Source organism: Carassius auratus, chromosome 4 (assembly GCF_003368295.1).
Source record: "Carassius auratus strain Wakin chromosome 4, ASM336829v1, whole genome shotgun sequence".
Taxonomy (NCBI): Eukaryota; Metazoa; Chordata; class Actinopteri; order Cypriniformes; family Cyprinidae; genus Carassius; species Carassius auratus.
Window position 1 is genome coordinate 19,238,609 of NC_039246.1, and position 15,838 is coordinate 19,254,446.

A 15,838-nucleotide genomic window follows, 5' to 3' on the forward strand; every position below is an offset into this window, starting at 1 on the left:
GTATAATATGAATGAATGATTAATTTATATAGCACTTTATTTTGTATTGTTGTACACCCAAAGCACTTTACAATCATGTGGGGGGGGTGATCTCTCCTCAACCCCCACCAGCATGCAGCATAATATGGTTAGGATTAGAATTTGGTTAAAGGTTACTTGCATGTAATTGAGCATAATTTATTATTATTATAATAGTGGTTATTATTATTATGGCACTGGTTGACCGGCCATAAATCGGAATCGGACGTTTTTTTCTTAGAATATGCGATCGGCAATCAGCCAGTTTTTGTTTTTTTTCGGCCAATTTTCCCGGAAGTTCACCCGCGTGCACAGACTACATTGTAATCATTCGCCATCATGTCATTTGTGTGGAAGTACTTCGAAATCTGTGTGCAGGAAACTAAAACAAATATTGAATGCTGATTAAGAAACATCTTATTGAATGTGTGTTGATTGTGGTGTTTGGACTAGAACTATGGTGTTTTTGTAGAACTATGCAGTCATTGCCTTTTATTTCACATGGCTGAAGTTAATCTTTTAATTTAAGGCCAGTTCTATGTAGTTTCAACCTGATTCAGAAACCAAAGCTAAATGCTGATGTCTGTACCATCTGTGTTTGTATTGAATGAAGGCTACTTACTGTGCAGTTTCTGCCGTTAATTTCAGACGGTTACAGTTATTGTTTTCAATAACCAAAAGCCAGTTTGGCCTCTTAAATACCAAATTAACATCTTGTTTATGCACACTTTCCTTCTTCCTTGTTTGTTGTTTAAAGATAAAAAAAAAAAAAAAAACGGAAATCGTTATCAGAATCGGCCAGTTTGCTTGTAAAAAATTGATATCGGAATCTGCCATGAAAAATCATGATCGTGCATCCCTAATAGTAAGTACATTTCGCATGTAACAAGGACACCTTAAAATAAAGTGTTAAACACACAAGAAGATATTTTGAATTAGCAAACAGTTGCTGGTCCCCATTGACCTGGATGGTAGGGAAAGAAATACTTTGAAAATCAATGAGGGCCATCAAGTGTTTGATTGCCAGCATTCTTCAAAATATCTTCTTTTATGTTCAACATAAGAAAGAAACTCTTACAGGTTTGGAACGACATGAGGGTGAGTAAATAATGACAAAATGTTCATTTTAGGGTGAACTTACCCTTCATAAAGACCCATAGAAAAAGTGATCTAGGTCATTCAAAGAAAGAAAGACGATGGGAGATCTAAAATGCTAATGTTCACTACGCCTGACCTGGCAAGGATTTTACTCTGCATGACAGTAAAGGTGTTAAAACTAACCAACAGCTTGTGGCCGGCCGAACGAGAGCTACAGTCAGAATGACAAATGTGCTGACGCCACAGTCTCGCCTCTGCAGCTGCATCATTGGTAAGATAGGGAGCTAATAAAGAGTGAAAACTAAGAATACTGATAAAGGGAGGAAAGATGGTTCTCGTTCTTTGAGTCTCTCGCCCAAATGAGCTCATTTGACCCCTTACAAAAAAAAAAAAAAAATTAGGCCACATATCATTTTATCACAGCATTTTAAATAATGAAGGCCATTTGTCAGCTTGTATATTGATTTTGTAAAGGACAAATCTGCATGGCGTCCGAACTACTAATGGTTCCCCCTTCAGATCTGTGCTGATTCTCATATGCCCTACATGTGCCATTCTGTATGGTGAGAGAGGGCTAGATGCAATATTAGATAACATTGTACAACATTTAATGTTAGACTAACCATCATTTGACAATTTTCAAGTGTCAATTAATGTATCCCTATTCCTCAAAGAAATCTACATGCTGCCCAAAGCAACAGAATCTTGGATGATTTGAGTCATTTATGTTCAGTCAATCACCTGACCCTATAATTACCATGTACATCTATTTTTACAAATGACTATCCCAGTAAAGTGTGACATTAGCATGTTGCTAAACTAACTTAAGTGTGTGTTTTAATGTTTTTTAAGCATAAAACACATGAACACACATGTAGATGATTCTTTTCAGCTCTGAATTAAATATAACCACTGTTTCCTTCAAAACAGTTTACAAAAATTTTTCACTTATTGCATTGTATTTGCTGCTGCCTCGAAATTTGTCTAAAACGACATAAGTATAAAGTGTGCTACAAGGTATTTATCTTGCATTGTGAGTGTGCCTATAATGTCTAAAAATGCAGTTCAGGTAGGAAGCTCACTTCAGTTCGGAACAGAGCTAAAATGACCAAGAAAAAGGCAAAAATGAGGAAATAAAATGGCAATAGAAATGCAACAAAAAGTCTAAATAAAGCATGAAACGGAAGTGAGATAGAGAGATGTTTTGGGGGGCTGGGAGTCAACAGGTTTCACAAATCAAACTGATTCAGATTAATATTTCATTTAAATAATGAATGGGTCTATCTGGTACAGATAACCCTAACCCTAATATGCTAATAACTCAAATCAATATTTTTTGTCTTATTAATTACTTAAGTGCCAAGTTATGTGGCAAATGCATGGGTGTACATAATCCCTTACATCTAGTGCAAATATTTAGTAAAACATTCCAGTCCAGAGATGTTGCACTCTTCTTTTAACATTGGTTGTAATACACCTTCATGTTAATTTTGTGATTTTATTACTAGTAAAGAGGAAAGATAATCAGAGAATCAGCTTGATCTGAGGTGGCTACAAAGATCCGTCAAATGATCTGTGAAAGTCTGCCAAAGCAGCATTTATTATTTGAACCTCGTGATAAATTGAGCATTGTTTCATATCAAAGGTAATAAAGCACACAGCTTATTCCAATAACCGACTAGCAGCCACACACTACTGCATTTTTTATATATTGTGTTGAGTTTAAAACCACTTAAGAATGCATGTCAAGATCATTCTGTTCCATTCCTCTGTGATATTTTTGAACTTAAGTATGCACTCTATATGAACAAACGATAAAGAGCATTGAGGTTATCGCCCTAAATAACCCCAATTATACAGGTCTTTCTGAAGACCAACTTGTTTGGACACCAACTCAGTATGATTATGACAATATGTAGATCTGCGCATCCCTAGTGCGCACACATGCTCACAGAGGGTCGCCGTGCTTTCAAAAGCTCACTCATCCTTTTAATCGGCGTGGAATCCATCAAAGTGGGTCAAACTCCCTCCCATCTGCCCCACTGAGATTTTAATGCACAAGGCCTGATTAAAACACATACATACACACAGAGGAAAATAGGCCACACTTTGCTGCTGGATTTGGGAAACTCTTACATGGATTTTCATGAAGGACATTTGTGAGCAATTATGCTGGGCGCCACGGCAGTGAACGGAAGGTCAAGTGGTACAATTCCCAAAAGGCTGTTTGCTTGATCACTGTAAACAAAATGCCTTTGTTCTGTTCTTGACCAGTAATGCTACGATTTTGCAATCAGCACAGTTGTTTGCATGCAGTGTGTTTGTGTGTGCATGCATACAATCACCCAGGATATGACCTTGGAGAGACTAGTTCCAGCCAAGGAAGCTCTAATACTCCCAAAAATATTTAGTTCTAAATTGAAGATTTATGTACTTATGAACTGCATAAAAAAATGATATCCAGTTTTAACAAATAAACTAAGAAACATAATGTGAGGCATATTTGTCAGTGATGAAAAGGGTAAGAACTAATTAAGACTTTCGCTCTCAAACAAATAATAGCATAGTTTATTAGCTATTTCCATTTATTTGATCTTATAATTTAAATAATCATTTTGAAAATGCTTTTATTAAAATCGCTAAGAATCTGCATAAACCTGTTCATTGTGAAAGCAATTACATTTATTCAGTTAAAAAGTATGATGGCTAGCTGTGGAACAGACAATATTTAGTTATGAGCTGTATGAGATTGAAAACAAAAATGTGTTTAGTGATGAGACACACATAAACGTGGTTATTGTTTGTTTATTTATGTATTCAGTACTATTACAGAATCATATCAGCTTCTTACCATATATATATATAATGTAATATAGCATATATGCCAAAGATATATATATCTTGGCAAAAACTTTTCCGATTTCAGTCTATTCACATCAATAATTTGGAACAGTGTCTGAAATAAAAAACTGCCAAGGGGGTTAATTTTATCAAAAACCCCTGTAATACTGTCATTTCTTGGTCTTTGATAAACGGAGAAACAACAAATTCAAAATAGCAAAGCAGAAATGAGTTGTTCTGGGTGTTGTCGCAGCATTACAGTCATAATAACAATGCTTCTTGGTTCAAAGAACACCACCATCATGTCAAAGTCATGAGTCGTGCCCTGCTGGTCTAATCCATGTGCACATCTGCTGTGGGGAGTCGCCACCGTAATCCCATATGGCCATAAATGAGAAAGAAAGAGAGAAAGAGGGGCATCTTTAAGGTGGTGGAGTGTTGACTTGATGCAGTGCTCCTGTAGATATGACTCTGGCACTGAAAGACTATGGCCCTTGTCCAACATCTAGTGAGCTGCCCTACTGTCTATTGTCCATCGGCAGCATCCTAGTCAAAATTTAACCTTAAGCACGACTCTATAAACAGTAATCCATAAGTGTCACACCTCATGAGTTTTTCAAGTCCCAGGAAACCAAATGTCTAAGTTTGGGAGGCATAAACATGCATTCAAAGGAAATGGAAATTAAAAAATATATACCACTGACCCAAAAGGGCAAATAGCACCAACTGACCCAAAACACTCTCTCACTGGCCCCATCCTCATTAAGCACTGGTGTTTTCTGCAAAGGCAAGTGAGCACAACTGGCGACTGGTCAAACACATTTCAAACAAGCCTCATATGCTGTGATCTGGGACTGGTTGTTGCAGACAATCTCAGCAATTAAAAAAAAAAAAGAAGCATGAGACTTGTAGTGTACACTTGGCTTAAGGGAGCATACTTTAGCAGGAAACCCTACGGAACAGCCTTTGCGTCATTAGCGCACCTACAATGGCTAAAAAAAAAAATGTCTAGGTAGGCAGCTCAATGGGGTTTAGAACATGTCTCTGTAAACCTGAGGCATGTCAAATGAGCTTTTAAACTAGCAAAGCTTTTCTACCTCCTCATTCCGCCAACAGGCACAATGCAAGCGATTGCACAAATATAAATAGCTGACTAATTACCATTACCACAGCCCATAAATGCACTGACGACTGCATCACATCTGAACTCAGAACTGCTACACATGTGCTTATCGGCCTCTTCATATGCAACGACGAGCTGATTGTGATTTGAAATCGCAGTGCTAACACAGCACTGTGCTGACTTACAGTTATACCCCAATCCAACTCCCCCGCGCTAAACGCCGCAGTGCCCAAAACTGCTGGCCGAAACAAAACGAAAAAGTTGCACTTTTAATGAAGAGGCACGGCCCCATCATCCGTTTTTCCTGGCACTTGGCATTAAGCATTTGAGCGTGTCTGCACAAAGATAGACTGAGAGAGAGCTGAGAAACTGTGTGATGGTTTTGACCAAATGCTCATGAGGGAAAAGAAAAGAGAGTGGCAGAACGGCTGTATACCCTAGTGAAAAATAAATATACTAAAATGTATTTGAAATTAAAATAATTCAGGCTAAATACACTAAAAACACATTTACATGTTCTAGTAGTTAATAAAAATACCCTGCAACTGTACTTTTTGTATACTAAACTGGTATACTTAAAGTCTGCTAAATTGGAACAACTAATTGTGAACTTAAATGCACTTTAATTATGTGGAAGAAGTGTTGAAAGTCCAACTAAAGATATACTGAATTATATCTGATTGTGCAAAAGTGGAACTATTGCAAATAAACTTCAGGGACACTTAAAATATCACAGATTTTATTCCAATGACCATACAGTCCTCATCAATAATGACATTAAAACACATTTTAGCCTTGATATTAAGAAATATGCATCGTGCACAAGTAGTACTCTAAATAAAGTTAAATTATCATTTTTATATCAGTAAATACATTAATTAATTTTAATTATACTATGACATAAATAGTGCATCATAATTATTTTTATATTTATTTATTTTTAAATATATATTAAATACATTACGTTTTACTACGACTCCTAAAGCGGTACTACTGATTATTACTAATAAAACTTTATTTTACAGTACGTGTACTTACATGTACTTAGTGTACTTACAGTGTATTTATCTAAGAAAGTTCTGGTAATACAAGGTAACTACATGGGGTAGGGTTAGGTTTAGGGGTAGGTTCAGGCTTAGTACCTAGTTATTACATAGTTATTGTAATTACTATAATAAGTTCATAGTATGTACATGGGGAACAGGACAATAAAGTGCTACCAAAATTTTACTGATCGGGGTCTGGTCATAAGTTGTTTTTAAAAACATTTTGCACTAAACACAATCATTGAACAGCTAAATCCCCCCTTAGCCAGATCCTTTAAAATGCTCTGGACTTCCTCGTGTTCTACTTGTTGAATCCGACATGATCAAACCCAAGCTTTTGAATAAAATCTCCATATTAGCCTCTTTAAAAAAGCAACAAAAGCACTTTGTCCTTGCCTTGACCTTTGATTGAATAGAGGGTTTAATTAAACAGATCAGCAGCAGCGGTGGGTGGACTGAATCAGGCGAGCCTCTGCTTTGTGACAGAATCTCGTTTGTATTTACCAAAGTGCCACCTGTGGTCCAGAACAAAGATCTACCTCGGTGTCAAATTCTGACCTTGTCCAGCACCAAACATTTATGGCACAAAATATATCATAGGCAGTCTTCAATTCCACATGGACATTTCCTAATTATGATAATTATTTGCCTGCTACTGCAAATGGCCAAAAAGGCATACAGGTATCCTTCCCGATATTACAAATCTTTACTATGGTACTATTATCTACATAAATTCAAAATGAATCACTCCTCAGTGAAACTCAAAAGAAGATATTATAAAGAATCTTGGCAAACAAACCATTTTTGGGACTTTTAACTCTATCCATAAGGACAACAATAAAACATTTCTCAGAATATGTTCCACAGAAGTAAAGGAAGTCATACAGGTTTGGAGTAAATGATGACGGATTTTTGGCCAAACTATTCCTTTAAACTTTAAATCTTGACTGCCATCGACAGTGAACCAAGTGAACTTTCTCAAATAAATAGCAGCTGTTATCTAATATTACTCATTTAATTTGTTTAATGTATATAATAGCCTCCATCTCAGGAAATAAGAGATTGAAAGGGCTTTTCCACGCTAATCAGGTTTGACCGAAGAAGGTTACATCACCACGGACCCTTGCAGCGAGAGCCTTGAAGACAAAAGGACAGAGCACTGAATCATGGGTAATCAAAGTCCGAATGCAGTGAAATGATGAGATACATTTGTATGGAAGGTGATGGCTTCAAACAAGCCGAGTGACTCGGGACAATTGTAATGCATTAAAGCTCAATAAGATGTCTCATAGAGACAATGGAAGTCGTACTTAAGATGGATACGGCAGCCGTTAAAAGCATCATAGAGTCGTTTGTGGATCACCATCCTTTTGTTTCCAAGCAACAAAAAGCACTCTTTCTCCTTTACATAGGCTTCATAAAACATTTAACACCATTCTAAAAAAACACTAAATTCTGTCATCATATACTCAAACTAATGTCCCTTAAACACTTAGAATCCTTAGTCACCTGAATAATAAAACCCTGACAACAGTGCAAGGTTTCTAGTCGGACTGGTTTAGTATAGTATTCGGGGCTGGACTGAGGGTCAAGACATTAGTGTGACCCCCTCTCTATATCCATCACAATCTCTCCATCAATCTCTCTAATAATGTTCTGACATGTCTCTTTCTCATCCACATCATTTCTCATCTCCTCTTCATTACTCAGCCTTTAGCAGGACAATTACAATACTCCTTAAATGGACAGTCCCCCTTGGCCAACCTGGGGTCACGGCCTTGTTCAAGCACATATTTGTGATCAGGCTCTGCCTGGATCAGTCCGTGGCTCACCCGAATGCCACCTGTGCAACTGAAATCTTTAACCGAGGAAAAAGGTACTTTTTTCTCTTCAAATTCTGTTTTTCCATTCCTGTTTTAATGGTTAAATCATATTTTTTTAAATCAGAAAACATATCTAATTCATTGAAATCATGAAAATTACACAATATTAAACAGCAATTTATTAAAGGTTTAAACGAAAAATTTATTTTAAGGCCCTTATTAAAGAATCTTTGTTTTTTTATCAGATTCTGTTTCCCATTAATTTTCTGGATTCCATTTTAATGGTTTATAATTATAAATAATGAAAAGCATCTATAATTAATTGTTTTAATTAATAAGCAATTTATTGTAATTTGTTCCAGAAATAATATTACAAATAATAGATAAATTCTAGTAAACATTCTTTTAAAATAATGGGTAACACTTATTTTAAGGTGTCCTTGTTACATTTTACATGTACTTACTATTATAATAATAATAATAATAAATATATGCATAATTACATGCAAGTAACTCTAAGCCAAACCCTATAGTAGGTACATGTAGTTAATTAATATTACTCAGTACATCAATGTTTTATTAATAATTGTATTATTTATTTGTAGCATACTATCATTACGTCGAATACTGTTTCTGTCACGGTTTCTTCAAGTTAAACCGAACTTTCATTTCAACAGGTTGCTGTGAAGACCTTTAAGTTTCTGTTTGTGTATTATATGGCCACAGTTTTAAACAAAAGAAAAGGTAAAAAGCACATGACGTGACTCTCAGAGCAGTTCTAGAGATTTTGCTCATGTAGCCATATATTTCATATATAAAAACACATTTTCCGCTTTGTGGAAATCATGGGGCCCTACATATTATACTAATTTAAGATAAATTACTTCTTGTATTGCTCAATTGCAAATCGCTTCAGATAAGAAATTATTATTTTATTTAAAAAAATATTATGTTAATAACATCTAGTTCTTTTTAACTGCCATGCTCGTCACCTTCGTTATTAGAAAACAGCGATCAGCTCCCATTAAACAAACCAAAGACCTCCATAACCTTCCCTTTCCCACTAATCCCAATGGAGAAGCCAGGAAGCCAACTTTCACTAGCTTATATTATATCTGTGCCTAGGCAAAACCGTCCTGGCTATGAGGGGAGAGGTCAAGCTAATGAAATTACGCTCACAACACTCTGAAACAGCACCAGATGGCCAGGGCTTTACATTTGTTATATTTTCTATTTTTTATGGTAAGGGTTGTCTTACTTATACAATACAATCTGTAATCCATTTATGCTATGAATTGTGTGCAGGATCAGTGAGCTAAATCACTATTGGTTTTGACTCAAATTACCACAGACAGGTGTGCACCAATACAAAGTCTATCGCCGATACTATATTTGCTCCTTGCTTCAAGCAAACACCATTAACAAAACATGTCGTGTGCTTGAATAACCCTACATACCTACAAACACACACACACCAACCCACAGACATACACACAGCTTTGGAGAATGCTTTGCTTGGCCAACACTAATATTGACTCTGTGCACTGTTTGCCAGGTCTGGGGAGGAATGCTGGAGAAATAGTGAGAAAGATTATCTGTACAGCAATACAGAGTGAAAGGAACACTGTTTGAAAGCATTTAATTATATGGCTGTAAAATACAGAGGAAGAAAAAGCAAGTGAGAATTGGAAATGGTCACAAAAAGCAGGAAAATGCAAATCATAACATTCAACTAACCATTTAATTGTGTGAAGTTAGGAATGCAATTACTTCCCAAGTCATTTGTTATTGACGTCAAAGCCGTTCAATCAAACTCAAAATCATCTATTGCTTGGGAGAAGATTCACATTAGGTGGATAACAACATGGAAAAAACTATCTAAAAATATAATGCAAACCAGAGTACAGTAAAACAGGTGAACTTACCACAAGTATGTTTCATGTGGTTCATGGAAACAGCAAACATCAAGAAACTGCTGTGTTTTTAATTTTAATTTAATGGCATTTAATAAACTGAAAATGCACTAAAAGCAGTAACCCAATAAAAATGTTTATTGTGTTTAAAGTGGCATATTTTCAATGAATCAGGATTCGTTTTGCATGGTTTCTTACACAATACTATACTATGACCAAAAACACTTGCAAAAAACATTACAAAAAGTGCATGATTTGTAAACTAATACATTTTACCATTTGCGTCACACAGTTGGCTTATTTCACTTATAACACCTATGGAGGTGTCGTTGCCTGAAATGTGCAGCGAAACGCATCTGGAGAAAAGTATTTCAGGTTTCGCAGAAATGAATCAAGTATTTCTAATGAGCCTGGGTTGGCCTCATGTTTATACTGTGAATTTTGGGGTTTATGCATTAATGCAACAAAGATTTATTTGGATTTGTCCATTTGCTTTAAGGCAGTGGTTCTCAATATGTTTGACTCAGACACTGTCCAACGCAATATTCGAAGACCCCATAAATAATAAAATGTTAATATAAAATAATAATATAATTAATATATTATATATATAATAATCCTGCGGCACCCAGTTTGCTGAGGCTCCCTAGTTGAGATTCTAGTTCTGTGTTTAATCATCCGAAGGAAAATTCTGTCCCTGAATCTAAACCAATTGAGACCCACTGTAGTAAACAACTGTGTAGCTTTCAAAAAGCCCCAACTTTTTTTTTCTCTACGGTGCACGTGGTGCTTCGATTGTTCAGTTTGTTTCATGCTGTTGCTGTACCTGGGAAACCGACTGTCAGGACAGCACAAAGACCATGCCTTTTTAAATCGGGGGGAAATCTCTCAGGCCGTTTTCCATGGAAAGCACCTCACTACTAATAATCACACAAGCTGATACCACACGCACACAGAAACATGGGCATAATGAACACACACTCACTCAAAATGAGCAAAGCTGAAAACAACTGGAGGTAAACCACACAGCAGTATTTTTAGCGCACAGGGGAACCAAAAATAAACCTCTGTAATCCACAAACAAATATCAATACAGATGGTTAAACAAGCATCTGCGGCACCTGTTGAGCAGCGCTCTGCTGAAATCATCATCTCTAAAGCTACAGTCTCTCACTGATATCATCACTGGCTTGGATACCATGGCCTCCTGTTCCAGAAATCAATATCTAAAGACACTGCCCTCATTCCAATGCATGAGATTTGGGTCACAGCTGAGCAGTGCATGCAATTCAGCATATCAAGACAATCTGCACTGCTGCATAATAATCAAAGAGACTGACCGTTATACCAGAGTATCACATGGGTTACTGTTATATTACACAACTATTGATTACCACCATATATTCAGACAAAACAGCGGTTTTATATTTTGGTTACCTTTTTCATCATTTTGGATTATTCACTAATTGTGTTAAGACATAAATGTTGACGCGTCTATAATATTCTAATCCTACAAGACGTTTTTTTCTTCTTCTTTTATTTGTGTGTGTTTGTGTAGCCAATACATTAAACTATGTGTTTATACAGCAAACAACTTTAAGCATTAAACTTATTCTGAGAAATAGTCAGTAAAGAGTAAAAAGGTTCTCCTGTCCATGACATTCTTGAACATAATAAAACGTATCGTTTTAGCGAAACGGGATTAAGATTGCCTGAGTTGCAGATTGTTTAATCACTTATTGGACTACAGACTGAACTCAAATTCACATTTCATCGACAAACACTGTCAATGTTTGCTCCTGTCCTGGCGTGATGTATTTATAAAGCGTTCGCGCCTCCAGAGGCACGCGCGCGCTCATTCCTGCTGTGGGTTAACGCCTTTAAACCTTCAGTCCAGACGTAACCTACATCAAAATCGTGACAATTTAGTGCTAAACTTAATCCTGAACGTGATTAAAACCGTCGACCCTGCTTATTCTGTGTTTAACTACCACCAAACTCTGAGTGCGCAATTTTCCCGAGCTCCTTCAGATTAAAACAACGTAACGTAATGCATCACGGACGTGTCAAAGAAAAGCGACTTGAAACTGCAAATAATACTCAAAACTAGCAACAAGCAGTTTGCATTCGTTTTTGGCTTTTAAACACTTTAAATACTCGCCTGGTATGTGTAAAACCTCGTCCCGTTGGGCGGGTGGACCTTCGGGGAATTAGTCCCCGTGTTCATGTCAGAGAAAATCATATTTCCTCCAATGCAATGCAGAAGTGATCGGCAGTATGTCTCCGGCTGCACAATATGAATTAAATCCTTGTCAAGTTCAGCTGATCACCGATCAGTGTCTCCCAAACTGACTCCGGACTCCTCACATCCACAAAGAAGGACAGAAATTATAAATGCGCTGCTTTTATGCACGCTGTTTGAATGTTAAGTCAGTGCAATGCTGACATAATCAATCAGGGGTGTGAAATGTCAGTGATAAATACAGCAGCAGGCTCCATGATCACAGCACGGATGCTGTGTACCCGAGTGCTGGACCAGCCCATCTGTTCCATAAGCTGCTGCCTCCTCACATCATTATGCAGCATCGCTGCCGGTAAGCCAATCAGATATCAGAATCAGACGTGGGCGTGGCTATACGGGGACTCTCCCTGCTGATGCGCAGAGAAAGCGAGTCACATATTAATGAGCTGCCACTGTATGTTTAGGGTCCAGTAAACAAATATGCAAAAAGCTCTCTAGAGAAACAACACTTCTTATTTTAAAGTATTCAGTGATAGCACCAGGTGCTGAGTACTTTGAGTATTTTGTAAGGGAAACCAAGGCTAGTTGCTCCATTCTCAGGGTTATTTTTGTACATTTTATATAAACTAATTGCATAAATGTAATATATTTTTTAATTATAATACAAATATTTGTATATATTTTATTTTTCATTTATGGAAGTGTCATCAAACCATATTATTTGTCACAGGAAATGTTTTTTTGACACTGGTTTGAGATGAATAGAATATTAGTGGAATATGTAAAATAAGAAGCTTCCAACAAATTTTCAAATAAATATGACAAGTCAATTGTGAGTCATCTTATGAAAGATAAAGGACAAGGACACATTAAAATTAAGTGTAACAAAAATATTTACCACTACAAAATATGTAATATATGAAAACAGCATTAAGTATAAGTATAGAACATGTATGGACACTGCTGTGCAATTATTTAACAATGTTCCAGATAAAATAAAGTCCAGTCACATTGTGCACAGACTTTCAAGGTCTCCAGTACCAAACCTGCTTTTAAAAACAAGTGTTTGGGATCAATATATATTTTTTTCCCTCTTTAGGCCAATCTACTCCTTTAGAAAAGAATGTCAATGCAGTCATTTAGAATGACTTCAGTATTGACCAGGATAAGCTTGCTTCAGTTAATAAAGGAGCTCTTTTAATTCAATGTTTCTACAGAGATGGGCACACGGGATGGGCTCATTCAATTTGGCTCCATTGCTTGGCTTTTTTGAAGATACATGTAGCCATTGTTGAGGAAGAAAATCAAATCTGCAAAGCCTGGCTTAGCAGGAGTCCATTTAGCGTTCTTTATTCAATCAGAGACTTTCTTTTTTTCTCATAGGTGCCTTTCGACATGTGTGTGTCACCACAATCAGCATACTCCTTAAATCGTGTGTCACATGACTGCTTTGTAGATAAACCAATCTGGCGGGATAACAATGCAATAGCTGGAGTTGACAAAACAACCACAATTTGTGCTTGCTAGGGTTTCTTAATGGTTTTAGCCAGTTGTTATGTGGTTATTACTAGACATGCATTCTCCCCTTTAATCAAACTCTACGATCTCTGCGATCTTTCTTGTTTAAGTGAAACTAGAAGAAAATGTTGCCGAAATTCACATCCAAAAGGGCATCTGATGTCATTTTTCCATACTAATGTATTTTTGTCCATGTCTTCAGACAAGCAATCATCTTTAAATGAGTTTCCGTTTCAGTGGATGACTCGAACAAAGAATTATGGTGCTATTTTTATGATTTCTGGCATAATTCTAGTATTAAGGTTTTAAACCCTTGTGAAATGTGCTTTATCCGAAACACTGACTCGTAACATTGTTTCCACTAACGGTCGGCAGGAATTCTCTTATGAGACAATACGACGAAGATATGAAAATGCTTCCATGGATGATTTGGAGCATCTCTCTAAATTCTTTCCTCCCTCAAGGGGAAGAGGAGGTGGGACTGATCTCTGCTTCCAAACGTCCTGCCAGGGTACAGAGAGATGCACCAGATGGGGCTTCTGAGCAACCTGAGAGGACACACACACACACACACACAGAGTTAGCGTGGGCTCTCTCTGGGGGGGGTTGCCAGGCCAGGAGGCTCAGATTGTGGCCGCAAAACATGCCAAGCCTTGTCACTCTCCCTGCTATAAAAACAGCAGCAGCCTCTGCGAGCACAGATGCGCCTCCTTCACTACTGCCGGAACAAAACAATTACACTCCAGCCAAAGAATAAAAATACTTCTAAACACAGCTAATATGTCTAAACATTATATAAGACTTCGAAAAATGTGGACATGCAGAACGTGTAGTAAGAGGTGTATGGAAAGACTGGGACTAAAAGCTGATTGGTTAATAAATGGCCAATTAAATCTCTCCGTTTTGTTCCAATGATGTCACTAATGACATCACCAGCCCAGACTCCTTGGCTTTGTCCAATGAACTATGCTGGACACCATTCAGCATTTCTAAATAATTAAATAAATCAATACAAAATCTGATGTAGGCATGCAAGTACATTTGTAACTGCTGACAATGTTTCTTTCATCTGGTTATGAGAAAAAAAAAACTTAAGTATGTGTAATTCTTTCAGTTTTAAAATACTTTTCCTATCCCATATCCAATGCATATACATTTATGCATGTTTGTGTGTGCCCAAATATTCACTTGCATAAATTAGCTCTCTACAGTATTTTATACAGTGACTGTATTTAGCACAAAAATCAAATTAATAAAGAGTATGTGCAATTACAACTATAGAATTTTAGTATCTTGATTCAAGCAATTTTCACTTAAATAATTTTTTTGTATAATTTGTACATAAATAAGGAATTTATATCATGTCTTTCCAAACCCATTAGAGTTTTATATTAATATATTAATATTATCTTAATATTCTCTCTCTCTCTCTCTCTTTTTTTGCCCATTAATTTGAAAGTTTAATTAATCCATTAAAAATCTAAGTAATCAAAATTTATTTGGATTAAACATCAAATCAAGTACATTAAAACATAGTAAATGTTTTGTAAAGAGAAACGATTACTGTATAAAATGAACAGATTTAATTTATGCTTTTATGATCATATGAGCATTGGTCAACGTAAATGTACAGACTGAGCACATCAAATATGGCTCAAACACTCCTGAATAAAATTTAAGAGCAAACTTTATTGGTCCTCTCAATGCAAGACAACAATATTTGACAGTGTTTACATATGAGCCTATGGTTATGAGAGTAAATGGTGACAATGTATATACACAGTTATATATTTTTTGAGGGGGTGGACTATTAGCGCGCGCCTGTGTGTGCACATATATATAGTATTTCCACAATGGCATTAAATATACTAATTCATACTACATAAAGTCACAGTACACACGTCTCTGCAGTACTGATGATCTCAGCTGCATTAGTTCATTCATTCATGTTTTCAACCACAATAAAATCTGAACAAACACAGGACCCCCGCTTCTCCAAATTAGTTTGATCATCTCCTACACACACACTCCGCTCCGAGCCCAGACGAGATGTGTAAAACACGACCTCTCACAACAATCAAACGGGCAAAACAAATCAATTTCCTGTTTCTAGGTGGCCACTCATCCATCTGGTTCCATAAGGACCAACAAGCATCTGTGCTTGAAAACACTACACCACAATTAGAGGCGTTATATTTAATAGTGTGTCAGCGTGT

General features: G+C 36.6%; 1 protein-coding gene across 12 annotated transcripts in view; it reads right to left on the reverse strand.

Annotated features, from left to right (window-relative positions):
* The window catches only part of LOC113061685 (liprin-alpha-2-like), a 153,207-nt gene that overhangs the window by 92,915 nt on the left and 44,454 nt on the right, over positions 1-15,838 (reverse strand). For 3 of the 12 annotated variants that reach the window (XM_026231095.1, XM_026231103.1, XM_026231111.1), the window contains exon 1: positions 12,024-12,392. The exons of the other annotated variants lie outside the window; for them this stretch is intronic. In XM_026231095.1, coding sequence (XP_026086880.1) covers positions 12,024-12,104 — 81 coding nt within the window. In that variant the 5' untranslated portion in view covers positions 12,105-12,392. Of the gene's footprint in view, positions 1-12,023; positions 12,393-15,838 lie in introns of those variants that run through there. 12 annotated transcript variants of the gene reach the window in all.